The sequence below is a fragment of the Corylus avellana genome, chromosome 2 (genome assembly GCF_965113065.1).
Source record: "Corylus avellana chromosome 2, dhCorAvel1.hap1.2, whole genome shotgun sequence".
In the NCBI taxonomy this organism is placed as follows: Eukaryota; Viridiplantae; Streptophyta; class Magnoliopsida; order Fagales; family Betulaceae; genus Corylus; species Corylus avellana.
The window spans coordinates 19,005,907-19,032,359 of NC_142491.1; the positions used below are offsets into that span (position 1 = coordinate 19,005,907).

General features: G+C 34.9%; 4 protein-coding genes across 5 annotated transcripts; 3 read left to right on the forward strand and 1 right to left on the reverse strand.

Annotated features, from left to right (window-relative positions):
- The first annotated feature begins 696 nt into the window (after positions 1 to 696).
- LOC132183516 (putative CDP-diacylglycerol--inositol 3-phosphatidyltransferase 2) lies at positions 697 to 4,475 on the forward strand. Of its 2 annotated transcripts, none has more exons than XM_059596889.2 (11): positions 697 to 753; positions 1,109 to 1,219; positions 1,629 to 1,713; positions 1,816 to 1,865; positions 2,400 to 2,439; positions 2,597 to 2,641; positions 2,729 to 2,794; positions 2,898 to 3,012; positions 3,092 to 3,148; positions 3,246 to 3,344; positions 4,009 to 4,475. In XM_059596889.2, the coding sequence occupies exons 2-11, from the start codon at positions 1,153 to 1,155 to the stop codon at positions 4,066 to 4,068; spliced, it is 684 nt and encodes a 227-aa protein (XP_059452872.2). In that variant the 5' UTR covers positions 697 to 753; positions 1,109 to 1,152; the 3' UTR covers positions 4,069 to 4,475. The 2 variants fall into 2 exon arrangements, with proteins under 2 accessions (XP_059452872.2, XP_059452871.2); XM_059596888.2 differs by having other exon boundaries at positions 702 to 775.
- Positions 4,476 to 5,212: 737 nt separating this feature from the next.
- On the reverse strand, positions 5,213 to 9,450 carry LOC132184630 (high-affinity nickel-transport family protein). The gene is made up of 2 exons (XM_059598336.2): positions 9,040 to 9,450; positions 5,213 to 6,362 (listed from the first exon to the last, which is right to left on the reverse strand). The coding sequence occupies exons 1-2, from the start codon at positions 9,349 to 9,351 to the stop codon at positions 5,520 to 5,522; spliced, it is 1,155 nt and encodes a 384-aa protein (XP_059454319.2). The 5' UTR covers positions 9,352 to 9,450; the 3' UTR covers positions 5,213 to 5,519.
- Positions 9,451 to 12,785: 3,335 nt separating this feature from the next.
- On the forward strand, positions 12,786 to 16,052 carry HPR (hydroxypyruvate reductase). The gene is made up of 13 exons (XM_059598060.2): positions 12,786 to 12,973; positions 13,088 to 13,171; positions 13,277 to 13,417; positions 13,661 to 13,782; positions 13,919 to 14,000; positions 14,428 to 14,500; positions 14,583 to 14,674; positions 14,769 to 14,843; positions 14,941 to 15,048; positions 15,149 to 15,226; positions 15,372 to 15,416; positions 15,575 to 15,689; positions 15,772 to 16,052. The coding sequence occupies exons 1-13, from the start codon at positions 12,851 to 12,853 to the stop codon at positions 15,792 to 15,794; spliced, it is 1,161 nt and encodes a 386-aa protein (XP_059454043.1). The 5' UTR covers positions 12,786 to 12,850; the 3' UTR covers positions 15,795 to 16,052.
- A 1,595-nt stretch (positions 16,053 to 17,647) lies between these two features.
- LOC132167236 (SKP1-like protein 1A) lies at positions 17,648 to 19,001 on the forward strand. The gene is made up of 2 exons (XM_059578145.2): positions 17,648 to 18,018; positions 18,650 to 19,001. The coding sequence occupies exons 1-2, from the start codon at positions 17,704 to 17,706 to the stop codon at positions 18,821 to 18,823; spliced, it is 489 nt and encodes a 162-aa protein (XP_059434128.2). The 5' UTR covers positions 17,648 to 17,703; the 3' UTR covers positions 18,824 to 19,001.
- The last annotated feature ends 7,452 nt before the right edge of the window (positions 19,002 to 26,453 follow it).

The window sequence follows — 26,453 nt, forward strand, 5'->3', positions numbered from 1 at the left end:
TAAATTACATTTCATTACCAAAAAACCCATTTCGCAAACCAAACAGGCCCAAGTGTAATTTGGTTTTGCAGTTTCAAAACAATAGTGATTTCAAAACACAATTGATTACAAGTTACAACATAGTTAAGAGTTTGGTAAAATCTAAATTCAGCCTTTAAAATCATGCATTTTTTTAAAAAATAAATGCTATTGTTTTTCTTGGTCTCACGTGTATATTGTTTTCTAAAAAAGCAGAAAAAGACCTACCCCACCGATCCTTTAAAAAAAAAAAAAAAAAAAAAGCAGAAAACAATATCCACATAGATCCAAGAAAACACAAAGAAAAATTGTAGCATTCGTCTTTTTTTAAAACACACCCTCTTGCTTGTAGTTTGAACTCTGAAAAAAGCTATAATTTTTAAATAGTCTTTTTTTTTTCTTTCAAACCACTCCCAAACATAATAATTTTTCTAAATTTTGCTTTTAAAAGCAGATTTGACGTACAAAATTGCGGGGCTAAACACACTCTAAAATTATATATATATATATATATATATATATATATATATATATATATATATGTTGAGATTTAACCGTTGATTGTTTTTTTCTCTGGCCCAAATACCTTGTTATCTTGTTGGGTTGAGGCCTATACTCTTGTGTTTTTGGACCTATACTTGAACAGCACGAAGCCCAAAAAACCCAAAGAATAAAAAAAAAAATGTCAAAAAAGTAACGAAGAAGAAGCAGAGAGCTGTGTCGGTCATCGGTGAGGTATTGCTGCTAATTTTCCCAGGTTCCTTTCCCCTCTCTGCTTCTTTGCTCCAATTTGTTTCCAACTTAGCTTGTTTTACTCCACCCAGATCTTGGCACGTGGGCAATCCACCCCACACTCCCGTCTTAGAGATCTGGGTGGCTATCTGGAGGGTCCAGTACTGGATGTGGTGGACCCATTTCCTCATTTTATGATTCAGTTATCATCAGATTATTGTTCATTCTGTTACTGACACTTATTAATCATAATCCCACATAAAGATTCAATCTTTCCCATTAATTTCTATGCCTATTATGTAAATTGTGTATTTGTGTGTGAATTTAATTGTTAAGCACTGGGTTTTTGATTTGGCAGCCAATGCATTTCATGCAATTGTAAGTTTGTCAAGAGAAGTTTCAATGGCCAAGAATACTAGAAGAAGACCAGGGAAACTATCCGTGTACCTTTACATTCCAAATATCGTTGGTGGGTTGATTCAGACTAGAGTACTCTTCTGTTGTTATGTTCCTCAATATAATACTAGGGGCTTTGTGCTAATGTCTCATTTGGTTACTGCAGTGATGAATTTTTTTGGAGTTGAATTGCAACTAATTCAACCCCATTACCCATTATCTGAAAGTGGCAATTTTGATTGCCTGTCCTTAATTTTTTTTTTTTTTTTTTGACGAAAACATTCTAGAATCACAGTTTAAATTTTGATTTCCTGTGGTGCTATACTATTTATGAGCAACCAAATGGACTGGAGCACTCTATGTCATTACCATGGAGATATTCTCCCACTTCATATGACCAAATGGCATTCCTATGCCAACTGGTTACTTCTTTTTATACGCATATATGTTGGTTGAATGAATTTATGTATACTTGGATTCAGGATACATAAGGGTTATTATGAACTGCATTGCCTTTGCACAATGCTTCTCCAACAAAAAGCTTTTTTCCGTTCTCTATTTCTTTAGGTGAGAACCAATGCTTTGGGAAGTTTCTTTTTATTTTGAGCTTCATTATATTTAACTTGTGTGAATCTTGGAAATGTTACTTGATTAAATATTTGGGTCCAGCTTTGTTTGTGATGGCGTGGATGGTTGGTGTGCTCGCAAATTCAATCAAGGTAAATAATTTTTTGTGGTCGCCAACTATGTTTTACTTCATTATATAATATCAAGCACTTCTACAAATGGAGCTGACGTGTGCATATGCATGTGTGAATTAAATCTGTCATCCAGGCTCAACACTGTAAGAACTCTGGTTTTAGCTACATGAATTCTCTTGCCCCCCATCCTTAGGTTCATATCTCATATGTAATTTCAGCCATTATGTTTTGCCTTCCAGTGTCTAGTCTTTGGCCTTCCCCTTTTAGTGGCTTCAACTTGAACCTTACGGAATATTTTGTGGCTGTATTAAGGCGAATAGAGCATAAACCCGAGATGGAGAAGGAACCCGTATTTAAAATTCAGCTAGTATTCATTACAAGCCTTCTTATTTTGAAATTGCAGTGTCTTGCTACATAGTAGCCTTTCCTATGTTCGAAAACTTGTGAGGCTATAGTAATGCAATGATATTTGTAATCTTTTATATGATAAGCAGAAAAAAAAATGTATGAGGTGTAATATTTGATTCGCATTCTTTTTCCCTGGTGGTTCAGTTTCAACATTTGGAGCTGTTTTGGACATGATAACAGACAGGTGATCTTTTGAACTCTCTCTCAACAGAATCATATACCAGTTCAAAGATTTATTTAGTGTTTTGCCTCCTTTTTTGTATTCTTTCCTGTCATTAACATCCCCATAAAGTATCTGGTTGTGCATGTATGGTCATAGTGATAAGTGTCTTGTTTCCCAGGATTAGCACTGCTTGTCTGTTGGTGATTCTTTCCCAAGTATACAGGTAAGAGTTCTCACAAACTTTTTCATTTTTCATTAAAGAAGATTGATCCTTCTTGTCACAAACTCTTTTGGGTCGGGTTTCATGTAGGCCTGGCTTGATCTTCTTGTCATTGCTTGCCTTAGATATTGCCAGCCACTGGCTCCAAATGTACAGGTACTTGTGTTTATATCCTTGTTCATATCTACTGGATGGATTTGGTCTTGATCCTTAACAACACTTTCTTCCATTGGGATTTTGTCTACTGCTGCTGCATCAGTACTTTCTTGTTAGGCAAAGCTAGTCATAAAGATGTAAAAGACAGTACTAGTTGGCTCTTCAAGGCATACTATGGAAACAGGATGTTTATGGCCTATTGTTGTGTGGCATGTGAGGTAAATTTAACTTTGGTCAATCTGTTTACACGATAATTAACTACACTCATCTCCTCATATGATTATTTCAAGTATGCAGGTTCTTTACATAATCTTGTTTCTTATTGCGGAAAACCAAACTGAAAATTTGATGGATGTAAGCCCTCATTTTGTCACTGCAGTCAAATATTCTAAATTTCAGAGAGGTTTCCTGGGTTATTTCAATTTCTAAACTAAATTATTTCGTCTTATAGGTCTTGATGAGTTCTGTAAAACAGAATTCACTTCTTGCTTGTCTACTCGCTTTCAGTTTATTTGGATGGGCAATCAAGCAAGCTGTTAATGTTATACAGGTAATAATTAGTGCCTTGTAACTTCTCTAAGAACTCCTGTCCGCCCAAATAATTTTTTACAATCAAGAGATTTATAGATATAAAAGAGCATCCTGCATCTGAAGAAGGTCAATGCTAGATGCATATACTCATTTATTTTATGCCAAAAAACAGAATGCATGGCTGGTTCCTATTCAAACCTAATGTGATTATACTTGAAATGCTCATTGTAGGTTACTTTTAATTGGATTGGATTGGTTTTTATTTTTCTTTGTAGTAACAGTATACTGAGTTAAGTGATCATGGTGACTTCATTCAGTGTATAATAAATATGATTACTTTTATATCAACTTCAACATTCTCAGTTTCAGCTAATGATACGTTTATTTAAAATTGGCACATGAATGCATGGTTTGTAGACTTGTGGTAGAACTTCTATTCATTCCATAAAGGTCTGGATATCTCAGGTCTGGTTTTGATGTGGTCACCCATTAGCATCCTAAGGATATAGATAGGAGTTAATTGTAATTAAAAAAATTCCTGCTAAGCATGGTACTTTGTTGCATTTAATCAGCTGAGAGTTTGGTGAATATATATGCACTAATTGTTGTTATTCAACTGGCTCTTGAATCGTGTTCAAGTATTTCATAAAATAACTATCTGTGGAATCATATCATGCTTTCAGATGAAGACAGCAGCAGATATATGTGTACTTTATGACATCGACAAAAAGCAGAAACCGTAATGTCGTTCAACTGTTGATAGATGTCCCTGCATTCTGCCAGCACCCACTAATCTTGTTTGATTTTTTTTGCTTTGAGGGTAGCAAATGGAATCACAATATATCAATTAATAGACAACTGAAGGAAGTTTGTGACTTTTCAGAGTGATTTTTCTCCATGGTGCTGCGGGTACCCTTGGGCAAAAGACGGATTGGATCCTCCTTGCTCATTTCATTTTGGCCTTTTGTTTTTGTTTTTTTCTTTCATCTTTTTCCCGCTTGTTCGGTATCTTTACTGGGTGTCATGATATTACTGAACATGCTTTGCAAAGGTTGTCCTTAAATGGCTTGAATATTCACTGATTACCTGTTTCAGAGTTGTGTATGAATGATTAGAGAAAACTTGGTGAGTGGTGACAAATGTTTTCCCCTAGCTGCAAACAAACCCAAGAATTTCAGTATTTTGAGGTGTCTCTATTGTCTAGAAGATAGGACATTCATTTCCAAATTACGTTCAACACAGGAGTGCTTTGGCTCATTGGCACACAGGCGTTGCAGCTAGATTTTGTATGAATTAACATCCTTTACATCCATTGCAGTTGTTAAAGAAACATGGATTTCATGGCGAGTCCTTTTAAAGAGAGAAATAATCAGAATGAAACATGCATTTCTCAACTCAGGCATACTTATGCCAGTAACAAACCCTTAATACCAGTGACCATTCTATGGGTGCTTGCTTCATAATTTCACATTTTCGTCAGTAGAGACTAGAGCAGGTGCTTCCAAGTCGCTCCGACAACGAAAATATGCTACATAAAGGTCAAAATAAAGGCAAAAATATTGTCATAAAATGAAAATACGCTGCACTGACTGAGTTCGTTTGATAACACTTTTTAGAGGGTGTTTTTTACTTTTTGGTTGACAAAGTGTTATGGTATTACATAAATGTTAAAATAGTTTTTAGTATTTCGTAAATATTTTGTGTTTCAAATTGTTTATTAATGTTTTTGCGAGCATTGTCAAACGTGGACAGCGGCATACATAATTCCCGACTATTTGGATGGGGGAAGCCAAACCAAAGACATTGTTCTGGTCCACAGCTCACTATGCAATAAACAACTCTTTAGTGCCTAACAAAACATGCAATGAATTTGAAAGAGGCGAAAAATAGAGAAATAATTGTGCATGAAACGCCATAAGCATAAATCATATAACTTTAACCATATTGTTAAACCAATCTGAAATCTGCCACAAAAGAATTACAAAAAAAGTTCTCAAAAGCTGGTTCCCTTGTGCGCTAACAATTACAACCTTCAAAAGCAAAAGAAGATAAATATGAAGAAGATGGTTCTCACTAAGGAAAGATGCTGTTAACTTCCGCTGTAAACAAATTGAATGATCCTTTCGGGAGCTCTTTTTTCTAACACTAATGAGGAAGCTTGCAAAATGGGAATCCCGAAAGTTGGTAGGATGTATCAATATAGGCTAAATCCGAAAAGCTGGCTAATGATAATGGCAAGTCCAAGAGCAATTGCTACAAGGGAAGAAGCCCATGTGAGTTTCTCAGTTATTCTTGGGATCCTATCCTTTAATGCCTGACTACATGAACCTATAAAAACTGTATAGCTCCCCATTGCAACCACAGTTCCCACCAAGAACATAACAAGAAATGCAGCTCCGGCTACCCGAGAAGGCAAGGCAAGTGCCGGCACAACCATCATCAATGCATCTGGTTGAAGACCATGGACAATCCCAGTGGCAAAAGTTGCAAAACCAATCTTCTTCTTCTTCCCAACTGCTGGGTTTTGGAGTGCTTCGTAAACGCCAACATCACACTCACCATTTTCTAAGGCAACACATGGGGTGGGGACTTCTGAAGCTTCCCTAATGCCCATAGCACCAATAACAAGAAGAGTAATGCCCACTACTCTTGTGCCCCAAGTTCGGATTACTTCAATGTGGAGCCGATCCTTTAGCAGAAGAAATAGTAAGCCAAAAATAACCTGACCAGCATCATGGCCACACCCCCAGAGAGCTCCAACAGCAGCACTTTCCATGCGGGTACGGCCAATTGAGAGTGGAGCCAAAGCAGCAAGGTGATCAGGTCCTGATAATGTGTGTAAGCAACCAGCAAAGAAACCAGTCCAAGCACTACTTAGTAATTCAGTCTGGATCAGTCTTCGCCCAACTGCAGCAGCAGCAGGACCCCCTGTCTTAGCTGCACTTTGAAATGTTGCAAAAGCCGCTGGTGCAAAAACTGGTTGGAGTAAAATCACAATAAGAGCAGAGAGTACCATACATGTCCCAGCAGTGATTGCCTGAAAAGCGTTCAAAATGTAGATTTGTAAGTTTTGTGAAGTAAATAGAATGACCAAACATTTGAATTTAAAACCATAATTTAAGCATTCATACTCTGCAAACGCCCTTAAAAACAAATGATTAGTTTAGGTGAATTATAATTACCACTTATCGGTTGATCTCAATACAACAATATAAACAATCAAATAGGTTACTGTATGTTAACTTAGTATACAAGAGTGCTCACGTGTGTGGAATCATGAGTTTCTAGCCACACCCATAATTTCACCACAGTGATCTTGAAGTCACATATGTCCGTAATTTTAATATTACCAAGTTCTACTGAGCAGCATTGCAAGGTTACCGCATTGCAAGGTTACCGTTGTGTTGAAGTCCAGCAATTTCAATCATGTTAAATTCAAAATAAAGAATCTAAAATTTTCTTCTACATGCACTAAAGACAGTCCAAACACAAACAGAGCAGCACCAACTAGCACCCGGTGCAAAAGTTAAAAATCATGATGCAATAATGGTTGTACAGTTCAGATACTAATGATTACAGTAGATGCACTGATTACACAGATGACAAATTCAATCTGGCTAAACTGTACCCAAATCAAGTATTTGATGAGTACTATTACAATGGAGTAGAACCTCAACAACAATGAAAACACACAAACTTATTCTAACTTTAAACATCGAGGATCCATGGGTGCTTCATAACTAAAGGAATCGATTGGCATAAACTAAAATCTAATAATTTGGTAGGTTCTGGATATAGAGGTCAGCATGCAGACAGGTTACAACCCTAGCCTCCAATGCCATACAAATGATGTGTTGTAAGGAGATCATAAGGGATAAATTAGAACCTTAGGCATTAGAAATAGATAACTAAATATCATACTCATATCGAGATTTCTTGAAAACATCATAAATGCATTCCTAAGACAGTAAAAAATCTGACTACTAAAGAATCTTCTAAGTGAGATGAACTGAACTGCTGAACTTCATGTTTCAAAACATAAAAATGTTGGTGTATGGTATTAGATCCACACTCAGCACCAACTTTATGAACCCCAGCTTTTCAGCTTGTGAACAAATTAGCATGCAATTTTCGCAAATTTTTTACCTCAGCACCAATAGCACAGAGCAAAAGATAAGCACGTTAAAACAACTTTTCAATACTAGATTCTAGATGTCACTGAAAATTATCAAGAATTTCTTCACAATTGTACCAAGAAAGAACCTGGCTCATCAAAAAATAGAAAATGGCGTAATGCCTCATATTTAGATTACAATTCCTAATCTAATTATAACAAAGGTATGCTCATTATTCACTTTTTGATGTTCATTGACCTCCTCCCAGCAGCAGTAGCTGCGTGATGGTTTGCACACACATGCACGCACACATATTTCTTTTATGTATCAATTTAAGTCTATGGGTGGTCATGTAGGACTGACAGTACAATCTTCACCTTATAGTCAAACAATGGCTGAAAATTATCCTGACACGCTTACCCATCGCCACTCTTATGGATAAAATATATATCCTTCTGGTTTTAGCTTCATTTTCTAGGGGGGGAAGGGGTAATTAAATAACCTTGTAAAACTTCTTAACATGATCTTGGAAAGTGAAAAAGAAAACGGTTTCCTTACTACATCGAATTTTTATGCAAACCAACAAAAAGCAAGAATAGAAAGAAAAATCGAGTGAAATCTTTGTAATAGAATATATAGATAACTATTTGATTTTCTTTTTAGCGGTTATATTAACATTTTAACCAAGGATGGAACTAGTAAGCAAGCCTCAAAATGTTCCCAAATATTATTATTATTTTTCTTTTAAGAAAAAAAACCTTATAATTATTTTAAAATCAAATTTTTACCCCCTGATTTTATTTTTTATTTTTTTAATTTCGTCCCCCCACATCTAAAATCCCAGTTACACCCCTGATTTTAACATTGAGCTGCCTGATCATGTGTCCTAATACTACATGAATTGCAACAAGTTGTCAATTTAGCTAGGACATCCAAAAACCCCCCTGGAATGGTCGCTGGGAAATGGAAAATGAAGGATGGCAAAACATAATACTTGAATCTGCTCATCGAAAGGAGCCAATTTTGCGAATTTCCCTTCCCTTTCTCCCATTTTGAGATGCCTGCAAATCCTCATAATCAACTCCCCGATCTCAGATTATTCTCCAAAATCCTAAATTCCTACAAAGTTTTAACCCTCTGATATATTCAACGAATTTAGGCACTGTCATATTTTGTCATTCAAACAGGACTACTAAATCTACAAAAATTCTGCTTTCAGCAGTGAATTATTTATTTCCAAGTGAATCTATCGTCAACATGGGAAAATCATTAAGGGAAATTGAGAATTGTAATTGCGAATGATGCTATTGTTTAACATTTGTGCTCTCATGAATTCCTGAGAATCCATCAGAAAAAAAAAAAAAAAAAAAAAAAAAGGAAATGTGAAGAAGACTTCAAACTTTCTTCTCTTTCCTTCCGTTTTCCCAGCAACCCAACAACCCATCAACAAGTTGTTTCTCATCAACTATCATGAAATTAACACAGCACAACAACAAAAAATCGCAGCAAATGATAATTTTCAATCATAAAAGAAAAACCCAGAAACGAAAATCCATAACAAAACAATTTTCACACAAATCATAGCCCCGAAGATCATACCTTCCGTTTCTCAGAAGCCTCACCCTCGATCTGTTTGAGAAAATGGGGTTTTGGCACCGATCCATTTGGCGAGCCGGCCCGGGAAGAGGACGGAGCTTGTGAATTGTTCAATGGAGACGATGTGCAAGAAGAAGATGGAGAAGGGTTTTCGTTTTTGCAAGAGAGTGAGATGACTCGCCTGGACTTGGGGCGAGTTGGTAGACGAAAACCGAGGCTTGGTGAGTCAATTCGGCCGAGTCGAGGGACAAAGGAAGAGGATTTTAGATGGACCTTGAAAGGGGTTGGAGAAGAAGAGTACAGAAGCCTTTCCATGGCTTCTCTGGTCTCTCTCTCTCTCTCTCTCTCCCCCTCTGTTTGTGTACAGGTTTTGAGGGTAAAAGATTTTGCGAACAGAGAGAGAGAGGGGGTCGTTGAGGATAAAGTGGCTCAGAAGATTCAACTGAAAATTGAATATTGCTTCTTGGTTTATAATATTAGTTTGTTTTAATTTTTTGGGTTTATTAACCTAACCAGTTTTATTAAGGAAACAGAATATATATATATATATATATCATTCCAATTAAAAGTTATTATTATATCCCAAAAGGTTATTGTATTTAATTTGAAAAAAAAAATGAAAACTTATTATTCAAAAAACGAAAATGCCAGATATTCTTCTGATCCTAAATAGATATTATTTTCTAACAATGGAATGAGATAAATAAGGATCAATTTCGTATATATATATATATATATATATAATAATGTTTACTTAGAATTCGGAAAATACTAGAAGAACACCAAAAAAACACTTAACATTCATTATCTATAAAATCACATAATGACAACCCAAATTAAAACAGTTTAATTCTAAACATTAACCCCAGCCAATTGTTAAGAAGAATAATAAGATAAAAATACAATTTAGGGATAGATAAATTTGATAATTGATACTATGTTCAAAATATTAGACTGATATAAAATAATAAATTTAATTATTTAATTAATACTTTAATATTTTGAATTCCACGCTTCTATACATTCATTTTTTATATGCTTAATCAATTGAATAAAATGTTTACATATGTTAAGTAATTCTACAATAGAATTTGTCAATTAAAAAAAAAAAAAAATGGAAACTTGTAACATCCTACCTCTTTGATAAAGATGGCGATGACCAAGAACATTGTTGGCCACCATCATCATTTCATTTAACTGGTCCAAAAGATGTTCACGTCTTCGTTGTGGCCACAATACTTGCTACGTAATTGTTTAGACTTAATAAATCATGGAGGTCAAAGATGTGGATCTCAACAAATATTATCCTTTTTCTTTCAATTTATGTCAATTAGGGTCCTAGGGAGGAGAATTTGCTTGTTAGCCACTAGGCCTTGCTTGTTTTGCATTTAATATCCCTATGGTTATTGTGGGTGTTTTTCTTAGGGGCATTTAAACGATTATAATCGTTGGTTATAAAAGAGCTTTTGGGTTTTTTTTAAGTGTTTTGAGCCTTTAATTTGCTATTTTTTGGTCTTATTTTAAGGGTTTAAGGCTAAAATGTTCCAAAAAAGATGAAAAAAAAAAAAACATGGCTAAAAAAAATAGCCCAAATCCATTAATCCAAATTCAAATTAGAAAATTAAAAAGAGAAATCCCAAATCTGGATACATATTACAAAATATAAATCAAATGGAAGCAAAACAAATATATATATATAAAGGCGGTTATAGGTTATAAGTGTCTTTTCTTACCCCTAAAATCGCTAACTACAACCGCCTAGTCGGTTAACGATTTTTAATAACCGACTACAAAATCAGTTGCGATTATAATCAGTTATCGGCTGATGAGTTGGTTATTGAACACCCCTAGTTTTCTTCCGTGGATATTATTATTATTATTATTTATTTTAAGAATTGGTGGAAGTATTTTTTTTTCCCTGCTTCTTTAGAAAATAATACCGATATAAAATTTGGAGAAGACTAGGAGAAATTGTAAAATTTATTGTTAAAATATAATATAAATTAAAAAAATGTAGTTAATTGTTTAGTAAAATTATCCTACGTTTTTTAATATACTCCCTTATATGTAACTAAAAAAACACCAACAAAAGAAAAAAAAATCAATATATAATTTTTTTTCCCAAAAATACACTAAAATTAAACATTTTTTATAATTTTATTTTTTTAAAAAAAACGCTTAGCATAAGGCTAAGTGATTGTCAACCACCGAGGTGGTGGGGTGGTTGAAAGATTAGCCAAAGTGGACTTTAAATGGGAAGGAAAAGCTTATCAAACACCACGTAACCGCCCGCGCTTGCCGTCAGACCGACACATACAGACCTCGTGCTTGTGCGCGCGCGGCACGTGCACAAAGAGACAAAAACATAGGTGCCGTTTCGGACTTCCTCGTGTCGTTATATGATTGGGCTACAGTTGGACTCCTTCTCCTCCTAATTGGCCCAAAGTAAACCAATGTGGGCTGAGTGGGCGGCATTTTCTCGTTGGATCCATATTTGACATTTGGATATTTGGGCTTCGCTCATTAGAGCTGTTGTATCAAAGCTCCGGACAATGAACAATTTCACCTATTTATTATTTGAATGGTTGTGACTTGTGAGACAACTTTTATAGGCCCAAGCATGTGGGCCAATTGTCCCAAACTTATTATATTTGCTGACTAAATTGTAATTAGCTTGAGTAGCAAAATTGTTAGAAACCTCTGTTATATACTCACAATGTAAATGTAAGAGAAATACACACCGATAAATACAAGTTTAACGTCAAGACTATGCAATTTAGGGTCTGTTTAAGTGTGCATTTGAGGGGCCTAAAAGTATATTTAACACTGAGAAAGTTCGTTCGAAAAAAAAATATATGTTTGGTAAAAAAATTGAAAGCGCTTTTAAGGATCTAAAAAACTCAAAAATTGCTAAAACACACTTTAAGCAAAAGATTAAAAATGAAGCTTTTGCCAAAAACGCTTTTTGACTTCAAAAAACTTTATTTTTTCAACACAATCTCAAACATGCCCTTAGTATAAAAAATTTAAAATAAATAAAAATAAAAAGCAATACATGTGATTCGACAGTGTGCTTGTGTTATACAAGTGGCTAATTTTTCACTATATCAACAAAAAATAATAGGGTTATAACTTTTATATATATATATATATATATATATATGGTACAATGAAATTTTCAATATTAACTCAAGGAATGATAGTAACCATTTCTATAATAAATAGAAGAATTAACTATTAAATTTGTGTTGAATCCACTTGAGTTTATTTGTGAGATGAGATAGAAAAAGATGAAAAAAAATATTGACGTGAATCATTTCTCTAAAACCTTTATATTAAAGACTAATATTAAGACCAACATTTCTATCAAATTACATAAGAGACATTGATATACTTGAGCAATAGATTACATTCATGAATAGTGGTAAAGATTGCCCAACAAAATACATCAGTTGAGGAAAAAGGACAAGGCCCCCTTACGTGTCATCAATTCAAGAAGTCACGTCACCGTTATCTTATACCCAATGAGAGGCCCAAATACTCCAAGCATGTAGCACCTCCTCTACACCTCAAAAGCTCACTTTATCCCAAGAGGAACATATCCAATGATCAACCAATGTACCATGTAACCTTGCAACCCTCAGATCAGCGATTATACTGTTTTAAAAAGTCAACATCTGTTGCAAACAGACTAATCCTATGGACGAAGACTATATTTTAAGGTGGACTGCGTTGCACCATATCATCCAAGCTTATTAGAAAAAGAGAGACTCTGTTTCACTAGCATACTCTGCAGCTTGGACTTTGAGCGGCAATGGCCAAACCTGTTTCGATTGAGGTGTGGAACCCAAATGGAAAATACAGAGTTGTTAGCACAAAGTCCATGCCAGGAACTCGCTGGATCAATCTATTGATTGAACAGGATTGTCGGGTCGAAGTAATTTTCATTTTCTTGTTCTACTCTGTTCTGAGCCTTTTTCTTTTCAAATTCAATTATTTTCTATGGAATTACATGTGAAAAGGTGATGGGGATTTGTTGATGTTCATTCAGATATGTACGCAAAAGAAAACTATATTGTCTGTTGAAGATATCATTGCTTTGATTGGCGATAAGTGCGACGGAGTGATTGGTCAGGTAATGTTCATTTGATAGTTGAAATCATTTTTTTTGTTTGTGAATTTGGGTTTTCTTTTTTGGGGTTGTTGAGGTGTGCTTTTGCCTTCTGGGAATGCGTTTCAGTTGACAGAAGACTGGGGAGAGGCACTGTTTTCGGCATTGCGCAGAGCAGGAGGCACAGCTTTCAGTAACATGGCTGTTGGTTATAACAACGTTGATATCAATGCTGCTAACAAGTATGGTGTTGCTGTTGGAAACACTCCTGTAAGTTCTTTCCTTGTTTGTTTGCTTGCTTGCAATTATTCTCTGTATGTGTGCTTTGTGTCGTGTGTGTTTTCTACAGATATGTGATATTACTTGATGCAGCATGCATGCTTGATCATAAGTCCCTTAGAAGTGCATTTTGATGTTTACTAATAGTTCACCATGCTAGTATTCCATACATGTCTAGTCTAGGCGTATATCTGCTTTGTTATAATGAGATCAATCCATTGCCCACATGATCAGGGAGTACTTACAGAGACAACGGCAGAGCTGGCAGCTTCACTTTCTTTAGCAGCTGCAAGAAGAATAGTTGAAGCAGATGGGTTCATGAGGGCAGGACTATACGATGGGTGGCTTCCTCATTTGTATGATCACATTGTTAAATACTATAGATTTCACTACTTTACTTTTATTTCCGTATATGGGTAATAAGTGATGGTGGTGCATGGTTTCACATGATGATCAAGAACAATGCTTAAGTTGGCTTTGTCTTTCTGGCAGATATGTGGGAAACTTGCTTAAAGGACAGACTGTTGGGGTCATTGGTGCTGGCCGTATTGGATCTGCTTATGCCAGAATGATGGTAATTCCTTATTTTCTAAAATTTCAAATTGAATCTGTTAAAACCTTATGCCTGATGGCTAAGTTGATTAGTCCAACAATCACCCTTCAGAAGTTATTAGACATAAGTTGTGGGTTTGTAGCATTTACAGTGGATAAAGTTTATCATAGAATTGTGTGTTGTTAACATAAAAAAGCCAAGGTATCATAGATACCTGTCTTTTTGCTTTCTATTGTATAACACGACATAGGGACAAGTATTAAATGATTTATGCTTTGAAAATCATACTATCTAAAAACTTTTGGAATGTTTTCAGTTTGATGTTGTCAAATTTTCTTTCCCTGCTGATCTATACAATTTTTGAGTTGATTGTGACTGTGACTAATCAACTTTGAATTAGAATGTACTTTGCTATGCTAATGGGAGTATATTTGTTCTATTATAACAGGTTGAAGGATTCAAGATGAACCTAATTTATTATGATCTTTACCAGTCCACACGCCTAGAAAAGTTTGTTACAGGCATGTCTCAGTCAACCATTGATGTTATTAAGCTCTATACTCCTTTAGGCTCATGATTATATTATGTGTTCCTGAATTGCAGCTTATGGTGAGTTCCTAAAGGCCAATGGTGAAAAACCAGTGACATGGAAAAGAGCAGCCTCCATGGAAGAGGTGCTCCGAGAGGCAGATGTGGTAGGAATCAATGCTGAGAATTTAATGTGCTTTCATTATCTGAAGTTGGATTTTAGGTTTCAGTAAAATTAGATGTGTTTGGCGTTCTCTGTAGATAAGTCTTCATCCAGTCTTGGACAAAACCACTTATCATCTGATCAACAAAGAAAGACTTGCAATAATGAAGAAGGTCAGATCTAAACGAACATTTTCTTTTTTCTTGACGAGTTATGTGACTTATCAGATGCATCTGCACCTAGCTAAACATCAAAAGTATACATTTGTAGGAAGCAATCCTTGTAAACTGCAGTAGGGGGCCCGTCGTCGATGAAGTAGCTCTTGTGGAACATTTGAGAGAGAATCCCATGTTTCGAGTTGGTCTTGATGTCTTTGAGGTAACCTCCACACCTTTTGCCTCTTGAAATTAGGTCCACTGACAGAAGAAAGATATCTTCAAGTCATATATTATTTCATCTATCATTGTTGTTGTATTAGGATGAGCCCTATATGAAACCTGGCCTTGCTGACATGAAGAATGCCATTGTGGTACCTCACATTGCTTCTGCTTCCAAGGTAATATTGATGGAATGATCTTTTGTGTAAAGATTTACACACAAAATGGTGGAAACATATTGATATGTCCACCTATCAGTCTGCTTCTTTTAAGGTTACTTAGTTACAAAAGGTAACAATATATATCTGCTCATGGTTTATGCAGTGGACTCGTGAAGGAATGGCAACACTGGCTGCTCTGAATGTACTGGTATGAACATGAAAGTTGAAAAGAACAAAAAGAAAAGAAAAGTTGACATCATTAATTAAGTTCCATTTCAACAAGGCTTTGTTCTTCTGGTACGGGTTGTGATTGACTTAACTTCCTAATGAAACTACTAACATTATCTACCTTTCCAAAAATTATAGGGAAAGATTAAAGGGTATCCAGTTTGGTATGATCCCAACAGGGTGGAACCATTCCTCAATGAGAATGTTCCACCACCAGCAGCAAGTCCAAGCATTGTCAATTCTAAAACCTTGGGTAATTTCTTCCTTCAGACACTGCTAAAATCACGGTGGGGAAACTCTCTCAAGTCTCACCTTCAAGTTCTGTTTAATTGCAGGTCTACCTGTTTCAAAGCTATAAGCATCGATGCTGATCACCTAAGGGCCTTCTGGTGCAAATTGTCTAATTTTTTTCCTGATGTTGGAGCATGGGCTCTTGTGAGATTCCTCTGAGGAGTACTAGTATATTTGCATATGAGTTGCTGGTCACAATGTTTACCTACTTACTGTCTTAACTATATATGTATTTTACTGGCCTTATAATTATGCCAATGCATTGGCTTACTCATAAACCTTTCACATCTATTTGCAGCTCTGAGTTGGGAATTATTTGGTTCAATTTGAGGCCTTTTATGCCTGAGGCATTGCTGGATAGCTTTATTTTTGGGGTCTTTTAATGAGATAATAATATAGTAAGTTGAGATACCATTTAACCCAAAAGCTTAAGCTTATGAGTTTGAACCCAGCTATCCTATATTAATCGAGCAATGCTATAAGTCACTCTTGTTTTTTTTTCTTTTTTTTTGAAGGGGACACTCTTGTTTTTCTCTTGCGTCGCTTTAAAAATGACGTGGTTTTAAAATAATCATTGACTTTGTGATTAATCATTATTGAATTTTGATCAAATAGTGATTTTAAAAGTCACTTCATTCATAGAGTGACAAAAGAATGACACAAGAGTAAGTTCTATAATTAATGCATATTTAAGAATGCGTTATACAGCTTAAAAAGTATTTTTAGTATTTAAAAAGTCGACAAAAGTTTGCATGTTTGGTAAAACATTTCAAAAGTATTTTTTTTTAACATTTTTACTCTAAAAATGATTAAAACACACTTTTGGCAAAAGTATTAAAATAAAGTTTTTGTCAAAAAACTCTTTTTGACTTAAAAGCTCTATTTCTTAAACACTATCTCAAACAGACTTTTACTCATATATATTAGCCACTTACACTTATAACATTTTTAAAAAAAAAAAAAAAAAAAAAAAATTTGAGACTTAATCTTTTTACCCTACTCACTTGTGATACTCAACAATCTTATGACTTGCAAAACGGCTGTCACACTTGATAAATAACTTTTTATGGAAACCATGCATTGTGAGAAGTTGCTTTACAAGCAATAGAGAGATTTTTTTCTAAGGAAAATAAGGCTCACATATGACAATAAAGGTCAGAATGAGAGAAGCTAGGTTTACCAAAAAATATTTACAATATGATTGGAAATTGGATAAATTCAATTTTTTAGAAATTCAATTATATTGTACCACATCATGTTGTTAAATTTATTTGTAAGCCTAACATTTTTCTTTAGGTATACATATACCACATGTGGCATCTTTTAGAATTATGTAAAAACAATAATTATTTAAGTTTGTAATGACATTATGTTTCATATATAAAATGTAGTTCAATTAGAAACTATGGTATGTTATGTTGTCTCATTATTTACTAGCCTTACTAACTATTGAAAGAAAGTTAAAAAAATATGATTTTTTTTTTAGTGTGGAAAAGACCACTCAATTTAACTATTTAAGTATTAGATGATGGGAAATGATTGGACTAAAATCCTTTATAGTTTTTAGGGTTTTATGTCATATACAATTTCTTAAATCATCTAAATAATCACAAGTTCAATGATGATTTTAATAGCTACATCATTCTTAGAGGGACACGAGAAATTTGGAGCATTACACGTATAGTATATATAAATTTGTAGATTGAGGATCTGGTTCAGAGAGGATCTATCTTTACTTCATTAATCCTAATAGCCATAGGATTACCTAAATAATAAATAATAATAATAATAATAGCCCTAATACGATTCAGTTTGGGAAATCCATCTCCATATGGGATTCAAACGACGCCGTGGCGCTCCCTCATAAACCCCTATAAAACACCGCCAATTTGTGTGTTTCCCTTACGCGTTACCCCTCTCTCTCTCTCTCTCTCTCTCTCTCTCTCTCGCTCGCTCTATAGCAAACGAAAACGACAATGTCGTCTACGCTGTGTTGTTCGTTTGCAAAGAAGGTTACCCTGAGAAGCTCGGACGGGCAGACCTTCGAGGTGGAGGAGGCGGCGGCGCAGGTGTCACAGACCATCAAGAGAATGATCGAGGATGGCTGCACGGGCAGCGTGATCCCCGTGCCCAACCTGACCGGCCCCGTCCTCGCCCTCGTCATTGAGTACTTCAAGAAGCATAGCCCGCCCTCCGACGGCTGTCCGACCGCGCTCCTAGAAATGGAGATCAAGGACTGGGACGCCAAATTCGTCGCCGTTGACAACGACACCCTCTTAGACCTCACCCTCGTGCGTATTCTTTTACCCTTTTCGCTTTTCTTCCTGTTAATTAAGCACGTAAATGATAAAACCCCACATCTTTTTCTTGCTTGGGAAGCAAGAGTCTTTCTTTCTTTCTTTCTTTTCTTTTCTTGTCTATTTTTTTTTTTTTTTAGTTCCTTAAAAGGTGGAAAATAAAGAAAGAAGTAATTTTTTTTTTCTGGGTTTCTGTTTGGATGCTGAGTGAACAAAAGGGTAATAAGAAAGGAAATGATGTCGAATTAATTTTGAGTCCGGCTGTTGTTTTAGTGTGTTTCACCGTTTCGTTTGACTGCTATAGAAACAAAAGAATAGTTTTACTTTTTGTTTATTTTATATATGTATTTTTCCAAATTTCTGTTTGGATTGAGGAAAAAGATGGAGAACTTGAGTCTACTTTATGCTTTTGTGTTGTTCTTGGTTAAAAAGTTGGATTTTTTTTTCTTTTTTCTTTTTTTGAATATGCTGAATGTTTTGTTGATTATGATTTTGATGACTTTTGTCGATTCTCTTGTTAATGATATTGTGCTTGTTTCATGAATTGTTTTCTCGGTTGCTGAGGATCTTGCAGCACTCTCCAATATCTGACATGATTATCTTCTTCAATTGTCATGATTTTCAGGCTGCACACTATCTGGAAATTCAGGGCCTGCTGGATTTGACCTGCCATAGAGTGGCGGATATTCTGAACGACAATTCGGTAGAAAAAATACGCGAGATATTTCACATCAAGAATGATTTCACTCCGGAAGAAGAAGCAGAGGAACGGAGCAAGATTCAATGGGCATTCGAATGAAACAGAGAAACTATCCTGATTCAGAGAAAAGTTAATACATAATCATAGGCTACTTAGGCTTTTTGTTTTTCCTTCCACAAAGTTTTCCTCCCTCCAACTTGATCGAAACTTTGTGGATATGCCAAAGTGTTCTTTCAATGAAGTCTTGAATTCTAATAAATTCTTCTTCCCTTCTATATTTTGTTGGTCTTTTATTTTGGGATTCCTGTTTAAAATAGCTTACTTAACTAATTCTTTATTTAAAAATTTCATACATCTTTTATACGTTTGGTTTATTTTAGTTTAAATTATGGAAAAAAAAAAAAAAAAAAAAAAGGTAAAGCAATGAAATTAAGGCAAAGGAGGGATCTGTGATACCCACATCTCTCACACACACTCTTCTAGAAAGCTTCCATAACTCTTAATTAAGTACATCAAGCACCAAATCTTGATCATCCTGCTATAGTTTATGTTTAGCTTGAACAATATGATGGGATAGATTGATTCTCTTTCAAATCAAGCCCTTTTGGGCCATATTCAAAGAGAGCCTCAAAACTGTGAAAAATAATTTCAGAAATAAATCATATTTAGTCCACTTGATTGAGTTTTTTATTTTCAATAATATAGTCTTTAGGTTTTATCCACGTTTAAAACGGGACAATTTGTCACGACTCACATATATCATTTAACATGTCATAAATACTTCAATGCAATGACATATCAACAAGTGTTAAGTCATTTATATATATATATATATATATATATATATATATAAACCATCGTAGCAGTAACAAAGACTTTGACTTCGGTTCCGTTGGTTAAAAATGAAAATTAAGCAGTAAAAACATCTAATTACTAATGAAGAAATAAAGCATATAGGAGTCCCCGACAACCTACACATTATGCAAAAGGGTTCGGTAAAGGTCAGAGGTTGTGGTGGCTTCGGAAAGCGCTGCTGTGAGCTCTTTTATCTGTTCCTCCAAGACCCTGCATTGTTGGCGGAAGAGGTGGGCGGATGAAGTTGTCATTTTCAGCTTTGCAGCAAGCTCAGCATTCTGCCCCCTCAGCGTGTGGCAAACTTCCTCGGAGTCACGCAGCCGGGCTCTGTAACTCTCAGAGCACTCTGTTGCGGCATGAAGCTTTGAGGCATTAGCTTCTCTTTCTTCCTCCCACCTGCGGCAATGTCGTTCATAGTTATGCAGAACACCTTGGTCGTGTTCGGAAGCTGAATCTGCAACTTGAAGCTTTTTGAGTAGATGGCTTTTCTCTTCCTCCAACTTCTTGCAGTTTTCTTCGTAATAATGCATAAGGTTTGCATTTAACATGACTTGATTGTGTTGTTCATAATCATGCAAAGGATATCCAAAAGTAAAGTCACTTTTTTCTTTCTCCAACACCCGCCGGCTTACAAAATTTTTAACGAGATCAATTATTTGTTGCTCGTTGTACTTTACTTCTGATTCCAATTTGATTTGAAACTTCAAATTTTTAAGGAGGTCAATTGTTTGTTTCTCCAACTGCTCATTGTACTTCACTTCTGACTCCAAAACCTCACCCTCTAATTTGTTCTGCATTTCCATCCAGAATGTATTGTCCAAGGTAGCAGCTGTCGTCGGAATTTGAAGCTCATGATCATTGCCCTCGCGGCCACTGTCACTTGAATTAGTATACCCATTAGTTTCCTCAAATTTCTTTTCCTGATTAAGTATTTCCATCAAGGTTTTTCCCAACATCAGATCACAACAATCATTTTCTTCAACTTCTGCAGCTTCTTGGTCGCCTTGTTGGGGATCATCTTCACCCTCGTGATCACTGATTTCCTGCTCAACAGAAGATAAACAAACAGATTTACCAAAAGTTCTGAACATTTACAAAGAGATAGAACACAATGAAATTCAAGATCCCATGAACTAGCAATTAAATGTACTAGGCTTCCGACATGTGACATGCAAGATGGTTATTATTTTATGGTCCTACACCAGACATATGCATACATATATAGGTGAAATTATGATTGCCAAACACTCAGTTCATAAGAGAATCGTTTTCTCGGCTCGAAGAAAAAGTCTAATAAATTCGTCCAACTCAGTTTAGAAGAAATCCTATATCAATTAATTAAGTACATGAATGGCTAATTACAATAGAAGTAACACTTTAATAGAGTCTACATCTGCACATTACTAATATGAACATTATATTGATACACTTCAGAGGGACTTCAGAGGGATCAAGAGCACTTACACTAGGGTTAGGGGCCTTAGGGCTGCAAGTTTTAGAGCAAAGGTCTATATTCTTCTGCACCTCCTTCCCCTCTTCTTTTCCAATCTCATTCATAATGAAAAGCACATCAGATAAGATAATGAGACCAGTTGCTAAACCCCCATGGCATATAGATCCAGTAAAGTAAAAGGCACTCAATAGAGCTGAGGAAACTCGGTCAATAAACAACAAATAAGGCTCCTGCAGTGATTATGACCAAAATTGGTTAGTATTAGGTTTTTTAAAAAAAAACACCATGTATATTATTTGTACTTGAAATCCTTAGTTTAAAATAAATACTCACATTTGGGAAGAAATGTCCACCAAGGAAGAAAAGACATAAGAAAAGAAAGAAGAAAGTAGCTGATTGCCAGGCCGCTAATGATCCGGTAACATATATGAGAACACTCGGAGCCAAAATCTGCTCAAATGAGATCAACAATGTTGCTATTTTTAAGCATTTTTCGGCTTCTTGATCCTCCTGATCATCCATTTCGCTGCAGTCACTATCATCTTCATCCTCCTCCTTAGCTTGCTCTTTAACCAACTCCTCTCCCTTGATAATTTCCTGCATAGAAAATCATATCCATATATTACAGCGAATTGATGCAGCAAATACAGCTCAATCATCATCGTCGCTATAAACAGTAAAGATGTGACTAGCGTTTTCCTGATGATTACATTGACATTAGTCTAAGCATATATGCATAAATATATATAAAGACTTATGGGACCAAGAGCACTCACCCTAGAGCTGCAAGTTGGAGAACAAAGGCTGATAATCTCATGAACCACTCCCCTGGCTATTTCTGGTGCTACCATGTTCATGATGTAGACAGCATTGCATAAAGAAAAGAGACAGGTTGCTAAATACCCGAAGGATACATGAATTCCATAAATAAAATAAATTCCAGACAAAGCCATGGCGGTCTGCTCGATCCGAAGCATATATTCAGGCCTCTGTATTAATCAATCAAAATCACTTAATTCTTAGATATATATATTCATATCAAAAACAAAAAACAAAGAAAAGGAAAACCAAACCAAAGTTGCAAGGCATATATATATATATATATATATATATAAGTACTCACTATTGGGGTAGGGTGTACGGCTAGCTGAGAGGTGATCAAGGAAAGTAGGTGAAGAAGACTAGAATACGAGACGAAAATAGCAAAAGAAAAGGGAAAGCTACGATTGATCAAGAGATATAAAATTATTGGAGTCCTCTCCATGAAGAACATCAGTTCCCTTAATCTGAGATTGAATAAGACATCCAATACAAGCTGCTGATCAAAACAGCTCATAAAGTTCTTGACTTTCCCTGTTTCTAAACCTTCTTGATCTTCCTCAGTACTTCTGCTGTCACTGTTCTTGTCAGTTTGCAGTAATTCTTCATCCTCATCCTCAATCTCAGCTCTCTCTTTCACCAACTCCTCACCCTCAGTTTCCTGCACAACCAAACATTATTATTCATATACAACAACAATTTGAAAAAAAAAAAAAAAAATTGGGAATCTTCAACTAATCTAAAGTGTTAATAATTAAATTCATTATCATCCTCTTTTTCCCTCTTTGTTTAGAAAAAAAATAAAAATAAAATAAAATAAAAAATAAAATTTATTCTTTCCTATAATTAGCTTAATCGGATAAACAATGATTTTAACATTGTGCTCAGCCTCACTAATTAAAGTAGTGACTTCCTATAAGCTTAAGCTTTTGGAATAATGGTATCAAATTCAAAGGTCATAGGATCGAATCTTGACTCCGTCAAATCACCTCATTTAAATTAAATATTTCACTAAAAAGAATTTGAGCCAACACGTAAGGAGGAGTGTTAAAGTAATGATTAAGTGAGTTTTTGAGATAACTGGTAATTATTTAACATAATTAAGGTGGGAATTTTGAGCCCACATGCATAGAGTGTAAAACTATAAATTAAATGATTAAATTCATCTATTTTTATCTCACATAAAACAATATTGCTATGACATAACCTTCCATGTTTCTCAAACAAACACACATGTTGGAAAAGAAGGATCAGGAGCACTCACCGTGGTGTTACTAGTGCCAATTCTCGAAACTATTCTGAAATGATCAAAGGTTTGTTTTATGAAGATTATGGAGAAACCCAAGTTGGATAAAACAAAGAGACCCAAAGCTACATTCCAACAGGACAGATTCCAGTAAGAGAGTCCCATAAAAACAGCCGCAACACGATCAATCAAAAACAGGTATTTACCCTCCTGCATAACCAAATCAAATCTTCATTTAAAAAAAATAAAAATCAAAAATCAAACCCCAATTATTTAATTAGATTATGCAGAAAAATCGTGATTATAAGTTTTAAAAAGTACTACTTACAGAGTGGTAGTTAGCAGACTCAGCAGTGATTTCAGTAGTTTGAAAGGCGGCCATGAACGTAAACCAGTTTGTAGGAAGGAAAAAGTAGATGGTCCACCATGCATTATTGTGAAGGAATATTCGATCAAGTAGTGCGAGCCGCTCGATGAAGAAGAATAGACTCCCAGCCTTACATACAACTGAATTTTCAACCGCCATTGTTGCTAATTTCTCAGAGAAAAACCAATTACCAAGAACTACGGCTTAGGATATATATATATATATATATATATATATATATATATATATATATATATATATAGGAAGAAATGTACGTAGTTGATGTTGTTTAGGAGACCAGAGTCCTAGTTATGTAATATAATTAGTGTTTTTATCACTTCCTAATAATTGTTGGGTGGGGCCTTATTTTGTTATTATAGATTTAGTATAAATCATTGAGATCGATGATATCTTTATTAAACTGATATTTGTGTTTTGAAAATTTTTCTTTAAGGATTTTGGTTTAAATTTTTTTTAAAGGTCTAGATTTACTTTTACTCTGTCTCTTCTTCTTTAATTTAGTTTGATATCTGTCTTTATTGTTGTATGTGATTTTTTACATACATTTTTAATATAATTAAATTTTGTTAATCCGATTACAAATATATCTGATAATCAGATAAATTTAGTTTAAGAGTAATGTTATATATTAGACTGATCTGAGGGTTAGTTGAGACTATCATGTCAAATGAAATTTAAAATTTAATAACCGGAACCGGCTACCAGTTGGTAAATTTTAAAAATTGGAACCGCTGGCTACTGGTTCTATAATAACCACTGGTTACCAGTTGGTAGCTGATTAACATGACTAGTAACCGGTTGTGTAAAAAATTGGGCTTTTTAGGCCTATTTTGGGTATTGCGCATTTGCGCCTACTTTTTAGGCTTAATTTAGATGCTTTTGGCCACTTTTTAAAAAATAATTAAGATTTTTTCGGCCCAATAAGGTAAGCTTTATTGTGGTTGTTAAAAAAAAAAAACCTAAAATCTCATTCTTATCATCTTATGGATTAAACACTAAATAATCTCTAAATAAAAATAAAAATATATAAAATATATATGTATATATATACACAAGATTACCGGTTATAACTGAGTGTGTGAAAACCAGTAACCGAACTGGGGTACCTGGTTACCGATTTGTGGCCAATTATAATCGGCTGGATTTACACCCTAGGCAGCCTAGGGCCCCCAACCCACAAAGCCATAAGGTGTTTCCCCAAAAAATAATTTTTTTAATATATATATAACAGACCTTACAAATTAATATTTGCCCTCCAAAATTTATTTATTTATTTTTTTAATTTTTTCCCTAGACTAAAAGTTCTAATTCTGCCCCTGCATATTATATATGCATGTATTTTCATACATACATACAAGCTTCAGGTTTCCACGTACGGATTTCCAGGTTAAAGTTTGATGAATAATGATTTTTTTTTTTTAATTATGTTTACTCCAAAGAAATTCGAAGAAATTAGTTAATCTTCTTTGATCATCTCTTTCATCTCAAACTTATCCATGTCAATTTTTTGTTTTTATTTATTTATTTATTTTTATAATCTTATCTTTGAAACAATTTATATTTATAAAAAATTGAGTATGTGATTGGAAGTATTTTTTTTTTTTGTGGCAAACCACTTTATAGAAAAGAGCCAACAAAACACAAACTCTCACAAAGAGGGACAAGAAGGGGGTGGATCTTTTCCACTACGTATGGGAATAGAGAAGGGTGGGGAGAATAAGGAGGAAATGCAGTCCGAGAAAACTCTTGTGGCGACCTTATATGCTACATGATGGGTGCAGAAGTTTGCACTTCTGTCAACTTTTATGGCCTCCCAAAGAGAGGAGGCCGGAATAAGTGATAAAGTTTCAGAAATTACATGTTTAATATGCCAATCCAAAACATTAAATGGACTCTGTAAAGATAAAATTACAATAGAGGAGTCCCATTCTAGAATGAACTTATCAAGGAGCAAGGAAGCTGTTAGGGAACCAGCCAAGAGGGCTGCTTGAGCTTCACCATACGAGGGACTACAAGGAGGCTTGACTTAGGAGAGGATTTTGATGATTTGGCCTTTGGAGTCTCTGCAGACAGCTACTTGAATAGAGAAGTTATCTCTACTGGTTGTATCAAAATTTACCTTGAAGTAATCTGTAGGAGGAGGAGACCATAGCTCTCTGATTGGATGTGACTGTGAAGTCCAGGCTGCAAAATGTTCCAAGAAAACATGGTTGATGTTTTGCAGCCAGCTTGGAGGCTTCAGGGAAAACACCATTATGAGCAGCTTCGTTTATGGAAAACCAAAGCAGATCACAAAAAAGCAATAGCATAAATCTAGAACAAATGTGAGTCTGCAAGAGGAATGCCAAAAGAAATATGAGGAATTAAAATACCTTTGATCCATTCAGAGAGGCTGAGAGAGGACCATTTCAACGAGTCTAGATGTGACGACCCGCTTAATAAAACATGACTAATTTTTTTTTTTTTTTCTTTTAAAAAACATTACCCACAACAAAGCGAATTGTCACACTAACATTATTATTAGTTAAACTATTTATCACTAAAACTTATATTACATAAGTATATTATCATTAAATAATATTGTTATTATATTATTATCTCACAAATATTATTATTATTATATTAGTTATTCTAACTGATCCCATGTGCTATTTATCTCATTAATTAAATCTGATTATTATAAGGTTATCAATAATAAACTTAATTATTTTCTCGGGTCTTACATCCTCTCTTCCTTATTAAATTTCATCCTTGAAATTTGTACTCATTCTATTGATTTATTGTGCTCTCGTCACTACCCCAATAGACCTTAAAGATCATCAACGCTACATATACTATCCTTGACCGCAAAGCCATATATAGTCCTTACACTCGCTCATTGACTCTTTTATTCTTGTAACACCTCTTATTATCTATTCCACTACATAATTAAGCAACCCACATTTAATATAGTACACAATCTTGAATC

What these genes read in the sequence shown, in the direction of transcription:
- LOC132167236 (XM_059578145.2), top strand. Translation starts at nt 17,704, where the DNA reads ATGTCGTCTACGCTGTGTTGTTCGTTTGCAAAGAAGGTTACCCTGAGA. An exon ending in CCCTCTTAGACCTCACCCTC is followed by an intron (nt 18,019 to 18,649) that starts GTGCGTATTCTT and finishes CATGATTTTCAG; the next exon opens with GCTGCACACTATCTGGAAAT.
- LOC132184630 (XM_059598336.2), bottom strand. Translation starts at nt 9,351, where the DNA reads ATGGAAAGGCTTCTGTACTCTTCTTCTCCAACCCCTTTCAAGGTCCAT. An exon ending in AGGCTTCTGAGAAACGGAAG is followed by an intron (nt 6,363 to 9,039) that starts GTATGATCTTCG and finishes AACGCTTTTCAG; the next exon opens with GCAATCACTGCTGGGACATG.
- LOC132183516 (XM_059596889.2), top strand. Translation starts at nt 1,153, where the DNA reads ATGGCCAAGAATACTAGAAGAAGACCAGGGAAACTATCCGTGTACCTT. An exon ending in ATTCTTTCCCAAGTATACAG is followed by an intron (nt 2,642 to 2,728) that starts GTAAGAGTTCTC and finishes GGTTTCATGTAG; the next exon opens with GCCTGGCTTGATCTTCTTGT. An exon ending in AAACTGAAAATTTGATGGAT is followed by an intron (nt 3,149 to 3,245) that starts GTAAGCCCTCAT and finishes TTCGTCTTATAG; the next exon opens with GTCTTGATGAGTTCTGTAAA.
- HPR (XM_059598060.2), top strand. Translation starts at nt 12,851, where the DNA reads ATGGCCAAACCTGTTTCGATTGAGGTGTGGAACCCAAATGGAAAATAC. An exon ending in CCTAGAAAAGTTTGTTACAG is followed by an intron (nt 14,501 to 14,582) that starts GCATGTCTCAGT and finishes CCTGAATTGCAG; the next exon opens with CTTATGGTGAGTTCCTAAAG. An exon ending in ACATTGCTTCTGCTTCCAAG is followed by an intron (nt 15,227 to 15,371) that starts GTAATATTGATG and finishes TGGTTTATGCAG; the next exon opens with TGGACTCGTGAAGGAATGGC.